Genomic DNA, 14,879 nt, shown 5'->3' with positions numbered 1-14,879 from the left:
CCCCAGCAGGTGACCTTTGCACCAAGGTAACAAGTCTGTTGCAACACAGGAAGTGCTGAAGAAATACAGATGAAGGGTCTCAACTCAAAATATTGACTGTTTCCCTCCATAGATGCTCCACGACCAGTGAGTTCCTCCAGTGCTTTTTGTGCTGCTCCAGATTCCAACAACTGCAGTCTCTTGTGTCACCTTTAGTTTGCTGGGAGGATTGGACTGATCAATGAGGGTGGAGAGCCACAGGGTGAAAGCTCACCCACATTCTAAACCCAGAAAAACATCTTTCTGTTACAAACTGCAGTAAGCAAGAAGGAAGATCCAAACCTGTAAATACTGAACAATGAGGTAAGAATAACATCAAAAACTGTACTAAAGGAAGAGCCAAAAGAAACTTGAAGTAAAGCTTTGGCAAGATTATTTACACTGTTGCTCCTCAGAACACGTTAAGTGTTATGCACTTCTCACCAGTGATGAGCTTTGGAGAAATGGTGAATCCATTGCACTCTGACTTAAATCCCACGACAGCAGGAGAAGCAAGAGTGATCTATAAATTACCATTCTTCCCCTTCCAGGAGAATTCCTGACCGCTACTTCACACACCTGGGTTATAACCAGGATTTTGGGTCGTTCACGTCATATGCTTACTGCTTAAATCCTTGTGAAGCCTATTCACACACAGAGGGTAAAAATTGCCACCCCAGCCCCAAGCCTGTGATCTGTTTCAAACATTTTTTATAATCTAGCCACCTGTTTTAGGTCAAGAAACTATACATAAAAGCAAAAGTTACTTTCCTAGGCAATGTCTGATTAAAGGACTAAGAACTAAGTGTTGTTGTACTTATCCTTTAACATTCTTTGAGGGGTTTCATGCTCCAGTCTCTTGTCATATTCCAATGTAATCAGATGTAAGCAATATATCAGACTTAAAGATCATGTCTCAAGAAACATACTCAGGCACAAGAGATTTTACACACCTTACTTTTCATCTAGTCTCAACTATCACCTGCTAGTTTGTAGTTCTACTCTACCACCTCCTTACTGTGGCTGCTACCGACAGGTCTCGGTCTGAAATGTGAACCGTTGATTTCCCTTCATAGACGTCGCCTGAACGCCTGAGCTCCACGAGTATTCTATGTGTATTGCCAAGAAACATATTGACATATCTTTACAATTTTCTGAGTTTTGCAAAGGTAGCCTGTAAGTTGAGATGGGGAACACTTGAGTTGATGGTGTTGAATGGTGGGTTGGCAGCCTCCACCCCTGTCAAAGGGATCAGTTAAACATTAGCTGCACACTAACCAGAGATATACACTCCATTTTCATTGAAGTAGAGCAGCAGCCCTCTTAAATAAATTTTAATAGAATCTGATATATCCAATAACATGTTACAAAAGGGCTTTTGTCGTGCTGATAAATGTTAAGACTGGGATCTTATCCCAGTTTAATGCAATGTTAGCATCAAGTGCTGTTGGCACAAGGTGAGGAAAAGACTGAATGTTCACAGCATGGAACTTGCTACTGTGTGATGGTCTTTGTCATGAAATTTAAAGAAGTCATGGCATTGGGGAGGGCAACGGGTGACGGATTTGATGGTCTTTCCCTATGAGTTTATGTCTAGCGGACTGTATCTAACTTTCAGTTCACTTGTGCCAAAGCAGAAAGCAATTACATTCAGCTAAAGATACCTGTATACTTCACTCAGCAGTGCAGAACAGAACTGATGTGGTTAGATTTTCTAGTGTTGGTTCATAGTTTATAATCTTTGTTTCTGATTTCAGAGTGCCAGGGAGAAATTGTAATATGTGTGTGAGATTATAAATGGCCATCCAGGTTGGAGCAAGCACCTGAGACAATTTCCATTCTCAGTACCCAAGGCAATAAACTGAGAGAGCAGAAAATCAGAAGAAATCAGTATTAGATGAGAGACCCCTTCTACAGTATTCTCACTTTGCAATGAAGACAAGAATCTATTTCTAAAAATATATCAAGGTGATGGTATTACTCATTAGATATGTCTGCTGCTTTAACATAACTACTTGCTCTATCTGCCTTTATATCATTCATATCACTGGACAGATGTACTACACGATCCAAGCGTTTCACTGTTCAGTAACGACTTTGAAAATTTCTAGGATCAGCAATACTCCATTACAATTCAGTGGGGAATCAGCCATCATCATTCTATTCTGGGCTACACTGGCAAATTATTCTGATGCTGACTTCAGTGGGAAAAACTAAGATTCTGTTAACCAATACAAAGTGAAAACAAAATGAAGATTGTCTCTGTGTTTAAAAAATGTGCCTCAAACATTTTCTTTGAACTTAACCCTCCTTATCTTAAAAGTAGGTCCTCTAGTATTAAACATTTCAACTATGGGAAAAGAGATATTAGCTGTCTAATCTATCAATGCCTTTCATAATATTAAAATTTTTCCATCAGGTTTCCTTTCAGCTTCCAGCACTTCTGAGAAAATAATGTGAATTTTTCCAACCTCTCCTTATAGCACACATCCTCAAATCCAGGGCACATCCTGGTAAAACTATTCTGTACCTTCTCCAAAGCCTCCACGTACTTCCTACAATGTGGCAACCAGAGCTGAACATAAGACTCTGGATGTAGACGGGTGAGCGTTTTATAAAGCTGTGACATAACTTGGAGACATTTGAGCTCAATATCTCAACTAATATAAATAAACATACCATATGCCTTTTTTTACCACCCTTTCTACCAATGCATCCACTTTCAGAGAGCTATAGACTTGGACTGAAGATTCCTCTGTACATCAGTACTGCTAAAGGTCCTGCCATAGCCTGTGTACATTCCGTTTACATTAGATCTCGCAAAGTGCAAAAATTCACACTTGACCAAATTAAACTCCATCTTCCACTTCTCCATTTCTGAATAAGCTAGCCTGTATTTTCACAATAACCACATGCTACATATTCATTTAAAATCTGTTTCACATCTAGTTAAGAATTGCCAATCATGCCATGTTGTGGGACTGACATCATTTACTTTGGTCTGTGTTCCATTCAGCTCCAATGCATTTCTGTTCTACTGAAGAAATAAAACATAATCTGTTACTTAAATATAAAGTTAATACATCGATCAATATTGTCCAAACAATTAGCCAACAGCTGCATGTGGAGACTGGGGAATCCGCTTTTGATTAATTGCTTTTTGATTAGCGAAGGCACCAGAACTAAATGGTATCAGTACTGGCTTGTGAACTCAATACATACAGGTATATACTCATAGTGTTTCTATACTTCTAAATGAGTTGTTTGGTAAAAAAGTAAAGCAGAAGTAGAGAATATGAGTGTCTTCAACTGTTGCATGTACATTAGTTCCTTGGTTTCTGCTTCTTAGTCATCCATCTATGTGATGTATGACTCTATTTTCACAATGGACAATAGTCAATCAAAAAGCCATCCAAAATTTACTATCAGAATATCCCTCTCCCTCACCCTCTCCCTCTCTCCCTCTCCCTCTCTCCCTCTCCCTCTCTCCCTCTCCCTCTCTTTCTCTCCCTCTACCTCTCCCTTTCCCTCCCATCCCCTCTCCCTCTACCTTTCCCTCCCCCTCTCCCTCTTCCTCTCCATCAACCTCCCCCTCTCCCATCCCCCCTCCTTCACCCTCTCCCTCACTCTCTCCCTATCTCACTCCTCCTCCACTTTGGTTTTGTTTAATGTCTATAAACAGGCCATCTCACAGTGCCATTTGTCCAGAAGTCCTGACATTGATTTTGTCCACAAGTTGGAAAATATGCAAAACACTCGATACATTAGCCAACACACACAAAATGGTGACAAGGGGCCTTAGCCTGAAACATCAACTGTTTATTTCCTTCAATAGATGCTGCCTGACTTGATGAATTCCTCTAGCATTTTGTGTGTGTTGCTCAAGATTTCCAGAATATTTTTGTGTTTATATGTTAACTAAAAATTCCCAGGATTGTAACAAATGGTGTTAAAAAGATATAATTACTAAAAGTGATGAGGGAGAAAATCAGTTTTGCCACTTGTAGAAATAAACCTATGTATGTACGTCAAACTTTTGAATTTAATAATATTATGGGCATTTGTTTGGATGTAGAGGCATCAATTCACAAGTCAGATGTTCTTAATCCATAAGTAGCTTGTAGTATTTATCTTCAATTTTTAATGCAGTTTCTTTGCTATTCTGATGAATCCCCATATAAAAATGGAGAATTGCAACAACTGAGGACACAGAATTATAACAAGCTGTAGAGGACTGTGTATCATTACCTCCAAGAGAGAAAATATGTTTGTGGCAGACTGAGAGGTGTATCTTAACCTTTACAACTATTTACATTGATAATGCGTCATTCAATTAAGCAAATTGTTAAATTTGTTTTCGTGCGGCTCAGAGACAGCAAGGTTTATGAACATGATTGATATCTTACTGAACCTCGATACTCTGCAATGTACTTCTGCATCTTCACTCAGTCTGGTAAGAAAAGATCTGAACGCAAAACTGCACCTGGAGTTCCACTTTTAAGAGATCATCATCATCCCTATATTTCGGATCATGTTGCAAGTCAAAAATTTTATCAGTGAAAACTAAGGTTTTATTCCAATAACAATATCTGACTACTGAATAGAAGGTATTCACTCAATGACTGCATTTCTTATGCCTGTTGTAAAGCAGAGACAATAAGAACAGATATTTCTAAACAGTAGTCCAAAATCTAAAACATGACTGCCAAGAAAGTGCTATGTTATCAGTTAATAATAATAAACGCTCCACACGGTTATATTGGACATTGTATTCTGCCTCCAAAATTCAAACAACTTCAAAGAAATTAATTTTGAGGGTGAATTAAACATGCTGCTGTAAATGTACGTCTTTAACAGAGATAAAATTCTAAATGCAGTGGCCATAGATGGACAGCTGTTTTTCAGTGTCACTCGTGTACTTCAAGTTCCTTCAGGTTGTTATAGTTGGAGGGGCAGTAATAGCAATAAGTTGATGACATGTCCCAGAGTGAAGTGTAACCACAACCATTTCTAGGTCAAATTGTAGTGCTCTGCAAATTGGAATGGACCGGAATGATGCTGATACATTTTCATTAACAAACCATCAAGACAGATATTTTGGAAATGAGAAACCCTTTCTTTGTGTGTGTTGTAGATGGTAAAGCAACTACATCATGGGAATCTGAGTTTAAACTCAGAGTCTGAAAATTCAAGAGAGAAACAAAGACTTTAAATGTTACTCATCCATGCAGCATTCCTTAGCTATGGATAATTGTAAATAATATTAACTGTCAATCACGCAGGAGTTCAGGTGATTTTACATTATTTCTGGTTTGCCTTGAAAATTCCTTATTTCATAATGCTAAAATCACACCCGTGACTATTTTATTGACGCATTTCAAGCCTTCCTTCCCTTTGCTCTGTTTCATTCGTGTTTGTTTGCTGTAAGTCTGTGATTTGGTCCTTCCTGTGTCAGTGAATTAACCCATTGTCCACTCATTGTCATCTGGTTTGGAATTTGGGCCATTGTGATAACCTACCTGTTTTGATTGGAAAATTCTGGGATTAGAAGTGTTTTGGAAAAATCTATGAATATGGCTTACTGAGCAACAACTTGAGCAGTAGTATCTCCAAAAGCTTTAGAGGGTGAATCCAGACTTCTTGAAATCATGGTAGTTATTCTCAGTAAATTTATAAGTCTTGTAAACAGCCAGACCACACACATCAGAGAAGGCAGACATTTAGACTAAAGCACGATACATATCACTGTGTGGTCTGATTATTGATGTTCTTGAATTAGTGTGAAGCCCATACCCATTTGTGACTACAGCTCCTTCAGCATCTCATTCAGTCATAGATTACCTTAAAAGTTAATTTACTATCCCCTTGATTCTTCATAGAATTCTCTGATATGAAGCTTACTCAATTCAATGTGTGAAGCTCCAATACTGGTTTACTTTGAGTGAAATGGGTTTCTCCTGCAGGTCTGTCTATGGAGCATAACCCTAAGTGACAAATATCTGATTCACCAATCAGTCAGTCACTTCTGCTCTTGTTGAACCAAACCCTCATCTATTAACCTTCCATTTCTTCCTCCACTGTCCTTGTTTTAATGTCACCACCACAATGTCAATGACCAATAAAGAAACACAATTCAGATGCAGGAATTGTTCTTGATTGTCCACCACAGTTCTCATAATTGATGTCCCTTTGGATTAATTGCTAAGTTTGATCTCTATTCCATTTAGTTTGCCTTTGCTTTAACTCCCACAATTATTTCATAGAAGTATTTAATAGCTTAGCAACTGGGTGCTTAGAGCAATTTCACTTCCTTCCAGAGAAGATGCCTGCTAATTCTCAATAGTCATGATCATATTTAGTACAAATTCCTGCTTCCTTTCATTTCTCCTGACTACCTGCAGCATTACCTTCAGTTTAGGGCCACTTATGAATGGTTCCTGTTTGCTGATCTAAATCATCAATTTCCCAAATCCTGTCAGCAAATAACAAACAAGAACAAAGTCCAAACAGAATAATTTATGATGAGTGCTGTGCTCTCTGATGTTTTAGTAACTTCATAACTCAGATTACAGATCCCACATCCCACTGTCCTTCTCAGTTTTCTATGCAACTGGTAATCTATAAACATATCCCTCATGTTCAGGCAAAATCCCTTCTTAAATGGTCCTTCTGTTTCCCACAGCCCTTCTACTGTGCATTGATGTAGCTTTCCCACATGCCCTGCATTTGCTGCAAAGGATCAATGACCCTGCTTTCAGATGGAACAACCTCAATAAAGCTGCTGACTGCACTCTATCCCTCTCTAATTCTTCTCTCAAGTATTAACATCTCTCCAGGAAACATCCCTTAATCTATGTAATGTGAAATTAAGCTCTGCACTATATTGATTTCATGATTTCATTCCCATCCTTAAAGCCATTTTCGATACACTGTTAACATATACTCTTCTTTCTTTGTTCATTAATCTCCACTGTGGCATCTACGACTCTCCTCAGTGGAACCATCTCATTAACCTGCAATATCTCCTTGTAAACTGTCCCTGACACCAATGATACTGCAGCACCTATCTGCGTCCGCACTGTGGCCTCATCCAACCACGGGGTCACCCAATAGCTGTCTTCATGTCCAGAAACATGCTGAGCTTCTTCAAGCTCAGAGCGAGCGTCACTCAGTCCACCTTCAGTGTGCTTCGTCCTGTTCACATGTTTCTCTCTGTTTTTCCAAAAGTCACCTTTCTTTATTACAGTGTTTTTGGTTGATAGTGTCTTTTTCCCTTTTACAGATGCATTCAATATGTGCCTTTTTGCCACAGCTTTGACAGTCTGAATCCTTATACCAACTCTTTTGCTAAACGCCCAGTTTTGCCACAATGGTAACATTGATTGCCAATAGTTGTCTTATTCTTAAAGTCAGTAGAAACTTTATGGACTTGGGAAAATGTCTTTGATAGCTGTGCTTCTTTAGCAGCCATCTCCATAAATGCACTCTCAGTTGCCTTTTCCATAATGTTTGTTTGAGTTCTGCAAGCAAATGTCTCTGCATTGCCTCACTACACAAACCATATATGAATCTATCATGTAATACGTCATTCCGCCACAAACTGTGAAATAGACTCACCTTCCTCTTGATCCATAGAATGCAGAACGTAGAAAACCTACAGCACAATGCAGGCCCTTCAGCCCACAATGCTGTGCCAAACATGTACTTACTTTAGAAATTACCTAGGGTTACCCCAGCCCTCTATTTTTCTAAGCTCTTAAAAGACCCTATTGTATCCACCTCCACCACAGTCACTGGCAGTCCATTCCACACACTTTTATGAAATCTAAAGTTCTCAGCAATGAGACTATTATTGCGAGACAATGTACTACATTACATGTCTTTGCACCCATCATAGTCAGAAAAGCTGGAACACAAATATTATCTGAAATTTGATTTGATAGTCCAAAATATTCAAATATTCATTAAATGAACATTGCTCTGTTGTTTTATCATATGGCCATACTTCCAAATATTGTCACCGTTCCCAATCACAAGCACATTCCAGAAAGCTTAACCAGTCTTATCCGTCTCTCTCTCCCTCTCCTATTTGTTTTATTTAACCATCCAGTTCTCATTCTCTCCCCTCAGATTCTTCACTCACCATGCTTCCTGCTTCTTTTTCTTTTCACTGCTGTTTTGTGCTTTTCGTCGTCTACAATTTACCTCTAAATTAATTCTGGCTTCATCCAGTTAAAGATATTTCCACTGCCCTATCTATCCACTCCCCTACTGTGTCTCCCCCTTTCCCCAACCCTTCCGTAATTTAGCAATAACTTCTTTCTCAACCCTGCCAAACTACCTTCAGGCTGAAATACTAACACTTTTGCTTGGATGTTGCTTGAGCCAATGAGCAGTTACAGCATTTTCTATTTTTATTTCAGATTTCCATTTTAGTTTTGCTTTTAAGTCTCCCTGCTGGACGTGGAGTTTTACTTTCATATAGGAGTCTCAAGTGTGCTGCCACTTAAAACAGTAGCCAGTGTTTCATGACAGACTCTGGCCCATAATTATGTTGTTTCTAAATATTGCTGCATATTATGTATTAAAAGAGAACATTGAACATACATTGTCATCAGTCTGTGCTTTCTGATAATACCTTATGTGAATAATGTGATTCCTGATACTACACTTAAAAACATATAACCTGGTCATTTAGGAGGAAATCTGCAGATGCTGGAAATTCAAGCAACACACACAAAATGCTGGTGGAACACAGCAGGCCAGGCAGCATCTATAGGGAGAAGCGCTGTTGATGTTTCGGTCCAAGACCCTTCATCAAGACATCTTGCTGCTGGTTATGGGAGAGTTCCCTGCGCAAATTATTTGCTACTTGCCTCTGCATTATAAGTGACTGCCTGTCAAAAATATTTCAATTGTTTTGCAGTGTCTTTTGAATGTCTGAGATTGCAGAGTATTTGCTTAAGAAGGGATGCATATTAAGCTGTATACATTTTATATTTAAAAATGAATTTTGGGATTATAAAGTGGTCAGAAAAATAAACTTTATCAATTCACCAACTAAATAAGGTGGATAGAAGTAAAGAATAGTTTTAAAGTTGCACGGCATGGATCAACATGCTGGTGAGTGGTAGAAATAATCACTTTATATGCAAATGAAATGTGATTGTGTAGCTATGTTTCTATAGCAACTGCCTGTTTCTTGCTGTGATTGGTTAGAGAGCAGTTTTGGAGTCAGTGCAATGTGTAAGACAACGCAAGGTTCTGACAGTCGCAGATTCAGTAGCTGTACTTCTCTCTAGAGGCTGCACAAGAATCCTACAACACTCTCCACCTCTGCCTGTTAATTTTGAATTGGGTTGGCAATGAATAAAACATTGTTGTAACTCAGCACATTAGGGTTTACAGATCTTGAAACAGTGGACAAATAGGGAAAAGGGGGACCTAACAGGACTTGCCTGAATGATTCCATAAGTAGACTTTGGGAAAAGGTGTCGAGCGTTCTGGGCTGTGAAGGGAGTTGGATGTTCTTCGATGAGTTTGAAGTGGATTACTCAGAAGCAATGGGGATCTTCAGTGACAGAGCCAAGGATAAGGGATTAAGTTTAAACCCGTGGCTGTGTCGTTTACAAACTTCGAGGGCTACAGTATCAGTTCTTCTCTTCATGCTCTTGCTACACTTAATGCAGGTAAGGTGTGAAAATGAGTAAGTAAAGACTGTGTATTAAAATGGTCATTAAACGAAATGAATATACAAATAAAATCATGCAGCAAAGATGATTAACACAGTGAACTGTGTCATCTGGTTATTCCTAGTTTATTTGTCAGTTGAGGCAGAATCAGTTTCAAAAGTTTTGCAAGAACTGTTCCCCTCTCATAGAAAACTTTTCTTTACTTCAATTCATATTTTGTTACATTAATTAACGTGTTTGTACTTTTTGTCTAAATCCTTAATCCGTTTAAATAGTTCAACAACATTGTTAAAATGCCACAGAACTTTCATTAATGCATGGAACAATCAATAAGGAAAAGAAGCTTTTCCTTTCATTTAAAAAGCACTGTTTCCTCATCCACTGTGGTATCCAAAGTACAAGTAAGCTCTTGGCAGAATTTTGAGTGGTTACATCCCACTCTATGATACGAGGCAATGAAGCAGGCAAGAAGTAAAACGGGTTAGGAAAGGACAGAGATTCTTGATCCAACCGCAGCAAAACCGGACCCTAAGCGCTAGTTCCACGTTAAAATAGCTGATATTCCCCAAGCTCAGCTAACTAATTGAAGTTTCTCTAAAGCTGTTTTCTACTCAAAATATCTTTCACAAACAATAACAGATTTATATCCTATGAAGAGAACAGAACACTCAAAATAGAAGCTTGTTCTGGGATTTAAACTCTGGATTATTTACTCAGGATTACTGGTCTAGTAGTATAACCCTCACATTATTGTTTCCAGTGAAGAGGAGGATTAATCAGCATCTGAGCACACACAAGAATGGATTACCTTTATAAAAACTTGTGTCACCTACGCTGCAAAATTTTCAAAATCCCAAAGTGCTAATGTTGCTTTTACTAAACACACATCCTATCACTTGAACAAATTTCAAGCTTAGCTCATTTCAATTTTTATTTACTGATATTTTTTCACACTCACATTGATACACACAGTGAAATGTGTCATTTGCAGTAACAAACAAGACAACTTATGGACGTACTGTGGGAAGACCACTATGTCGCCACACATTCCAGCATAAAATTCTACAACATAGAAGACACCATACCTCAGTGAGTTTAAAAATAGCTTATGCTCTGTAAGCACATACTTCCTGCGCAAAACACTCTATCAACTTTTGTAGAACTTTGCCCAAAAGTCATGCTACATTTTTTAGCACAGATGTATACACATCAATTCCAATCCGATAAACAGTTAGAATAACAAAGTAATACTAAATTAGATACAGTTTACTTGTTAAAGATCAATGGAACTTGTACATAGAAAATATTTTATTCACCCTGCCAGTGAAAGGGTAGGACATCTAAACAATTAGTTAAGTATCATCTGACATGTTTCATAAACTATTCAAATAAAATAAAATTCTTGGATAACTAATATTATCCAAATTATATATCTTCCTTTTAGAAATTCTGCTTTATATGTAAGTTGAGATGGGATCATAAACTGCATTTTTAGGATGAAACACGTTGAAAAGCTGTCCTAACTAAAGCAAACCATCCAAAATATTGCAAATTAGAAACGTATTAAGTTGGCCAATGACAGGAAATGACTATTACAAATATAAGGATCTGCATTATAAATTTCAAGATTTATGCACTTGTCTTTCTGCAAGAAGTTGAAGTTCATGTGAAACGTATTTGCTTAGTAATCTTGTCACTGTTGTCAAACAACTGTAACTATCATCCAAATTTTGCTGAACCTTTTAAATTTTACAGCTAATTGTTGACTTTGTGCAATAGTGTATATTGGCTGCTTTGTATCTACTCTAGATTTCTCTGTATAAAACTGAGGAAGCAGCATTACATACTGCTGTTTCAATATCGCCAGTGCTATACCGTCACAGCGTCAACATCTACCTCCATCCCTTGTCTTTTTATTCAAAAGTAATTACAGATGTGAGATACCGTATGTATAACTGGCCATCTCTATGGCCTGGAACATGGAGAAATCAGTGCAATACCAACTGCTAGATCGGAACAAAAAGTAAAATATTCTCCTTCAATCTTAGAACTTGCTTCATCTCATTCTCTTGTTTTCTGCTGCTCACACTCACTTCCTTATTTTCTTCCTTATCTATCACTGTTTTTCCAGTTTTTCTCCTGTTCTAATAAGTGTACTTTTACACTAATATAAGAAATGCAGCGTGCAAGAAATTTTGTTGTAAATTTCTTGAATAACAGAAATATTCCATCTCAACCCTTTAACAAATGAAGCAATTTCTTCACTAATTCTTCCTTCATATTTGGTGATTTTCACATTTTATGATGAGGTTTGTCTGTTCCATTGACAGGTCTTATTTTATGACACATATTCCAGAATACAACTTAAATAAAATGTTCTTAAAAAAGAATCTTTTATTTTCAGTGCATGGGCCAATTTGTTGGATCTTGAATCTAATTTTGTTATAAGAATAAATTTAAAAGAATCCATTATCCATTTCCCCAGCTCATTAAGTAAAGTCGCATTTCCAAATAAAAGAAAGCAATAAGTACTATAGTTAGCTCTGGCAATGACTAAAGTCTACCTCTCTCATCACTCACCTCATACACTAGGGGTATTTCTCTTCTTCATAAAGCCCTTGAACTCACAACCAAATCATGATATCTGATTTTCTCCAGAAACAGCAAATGTCTTTAATTGTGGTTATTTTTCACCGCAATTTAAAGAAAATTATGGGAAGGTTTAATGAATTATGAGGGGTTTAGATTGAATGGATCAGAATCACTGGCATATGTTGTGAAATTTGTTAACTTAGCGGCAGAAGTACAATGCAATACATGCTAATAGAGAGAAGGAAACAGAATTACAATAAGTATATATACAGTATATGAAATAGTTAAATGAAATACATAGTACAAACAAAAAGAAATAAAACAGTAGTGTGTTTGTGTTCATGGGTTTAATGTCCATTCAGAAGTTGGTTTGCAGAGGGGAAAGAAGAGGTTCCTGAATTGTTGAGTGTGCGCCTTCAGATTCCTGTACCTCCTTCCTGATGGTAGCAATGAGAAGAGGGCGTGTCCTGGGTGGTGGGTGTCATTAATGATGGATACCGCTTTTCTGAGGCACTGCTCCTTGAAGATGTCCTAGCTACTACAGAGGCTAGTAGTCCCCCATGCTAGATGGAGAAATTCTCTCTACTGACAGGAAATTTGCCACTAAATTGTAAGTAAAGTTGAAAAAAAGAGAAGGCAATTTTTTTTTGTTTTATGCAGTATGGTGTTACGGTGTGTGCAACATTATGATGACAGCACTGCCGCCTCATAGCTTCCGAAGCCCGGGCTTAATCTTGACCTTGAGTCTAAGGATTCTTCACACTCTCCCTGCAACTGTGTGGAATTCACCTGAGTGTTCTGGTTTCCTGCTTCATCCCAAAGATGCATTGGTAGGTAGGTTAATAAGCTACTGTAAATGACCCCTTAATGGGATGGGTGACAGAAGAACTGGGCAAGTGAGAGAGACGTAAGAAGGGAGTTGAAACTACTGGGATTGCTCAGAGAGCCACTGTTGACTCTGTGAGCTGAAAGGCCTTCTTTGCTGTTGTTATGAAACATGAAACAGGTCCTTTGTTGTAGCATATTCAGCAGAAACATTAGGAGAGAATGAGATAAATCTTTTGAAGGAATCATTTATGAAGCTACTAGGAAATAAGAGGGAAGTTTCAGAAAAAAATTGGCACAGACGTGATCACTAAGTATTTTATTCAGCTATGCAATAATATGTAATCGCTGAACATTTTCTGATATGTAAAGCATTTGTATAATGAACAGACATCACAAAACTGATCTAATTAAGCAAGCCAGACAAAATATTACAAGTTTAGAAATTTATTGTTGTCCAGTGACAGGAGTTGACTGTTTCTATTACAGATACATATTCTGAAAGCAGGCTTTTATTTCCAATTCCATGCATTCAAACACTCAAAGGTTCCTTACCCATTCCCGAAGTATCATCCCTGTGGTTGAGCCATATTTAATTTTATATGGAAAAGTGATAATGGCCGATTATTAAAATTACAGTGAAAACAATACTGACATCCTTCTCCTACAGTCAACCTGTTCACTTTTATAAGGGTTGCAACAATAATCTTTCTTCCAATATATAGCATAAACTACCTATATGAAATAAGAAATGGCACTAAACCTATAGAAATGTGCAGTTTAGAAATGTTCATGAAACAAACTATTGAGTAGTTACCCACATCTCCTCCAGTTCCTCAAAACCCATCTTCCTGCCACCCTAACAGTAATAGAGTTCCTCTTGGCCTTACCTACCACACAAGAGCCTCTATATCCTACGCATCATTCTGCGCAGCCTACACCACAAAATGTATCTTTTCCTCCCTTTCCACAGGGATTGCTCACTCCGTGATTCCCTGGACCATTCATCCCTCCCTACTAATCTCCCTCCCGGCACTTAACCCCGCAGTGGCCAAAGAGCTACACCTGCCCATTCACCTCCATTCAGGGCTCCAAACAGTCCTTCCAGGTGACACAACTCTTCACCCCCGAATCTGCTGGGGCTGTCTATTGTGTTCAGTGCTCCCAATGTGGCCTCCTCTACATTGGTGAGATCCATTGCAGACTGGCAGATGACTTCATCGAGCAGCTCCACTTCATCTGCCAAATGAGGAAGTTCGCAATGGCCAGACATTTTCATTCCCATTTCGTTCCAACGTGTCAGTCCATGGCCTCCTTGTGTGCCACGAAGAAGCCATACTCAGGGTGGAGGAGCAACACACGTTTGTAGCCTCCACCATGATGGCATGAATATCAATTTCTCATTCCAGTAAAAAAGAACTTCTTCCCTCCTCCTCCCCTCTACTTCTATTCCCCCTCTGGCCTCTTACCTCTTCTCTACCTGACAATGGGTCCCCTCCTCCTTCCCCATCTCCTGTGGTCCACTCTCCTCTCCTATCAGATTCCTTCATCTCCAGCCCTCTAACTTCCTTACCCATCTGACTTCACCAACACAAGAATATCTGCAGTTGCCGGAAATCCAAAGCAACACGAACAAAATGCTGGAGGAACTCAGCAGACCAGGCAGTATCTGTGGAAAAGAGTAAACAGTCGACACTTTGGGCCAAGACCCTTCAATGGGACTGGAAAGTAAGGGGCGAAGTATGAATAAGA

The 14,879-nt window shown here is 38.5% G+C and overlaps 1 protein-coding gene across 1 annotated transcript in view; it reads left to right on the top strand.

Moving 5' to 3' along the window:
- Positions 1-9,335: 9,335 nt before the first annotated feature.
- LOC132380330 (glucagon-like peptide 2 receptor) overlaps positions 9,336-14,879 on the top strand; it is a 92,701-nt gene continuing 87,157 nt past the window's right edge. The window contains exon 1 of the mRNA XM_059949081.1: positions 9,336-9,707. Within this exon, the coding sequence (XP_059805064.1) occupies positions 9,543-9,707 (165 nt within the window). The 5' untranslated portion in view covers positions 9,336-9,542. The remainder of the gene's footprint in view (positions 9,708-14,879) is intronic.

The sequence above is a fragment of the Hypanus sabinus genome, chromosome 23 (genome assembly GCF_030144855.1).
Source record: "Hypanus sabinus isolate sHypSab1 chromosome 23, sHypSab1.hap1, whole genome shotgun sequence".
Taxonomy (NCBI): Eukaryota; Metazoa; Chordata; class Chondrichthyes; order Myliobatiformes; family Dasyatidae; genus Hypanus; species Hypanus sabinus.
This window is presented reverse-complemented; position numbering and strand designations above follow the sequence as displayed.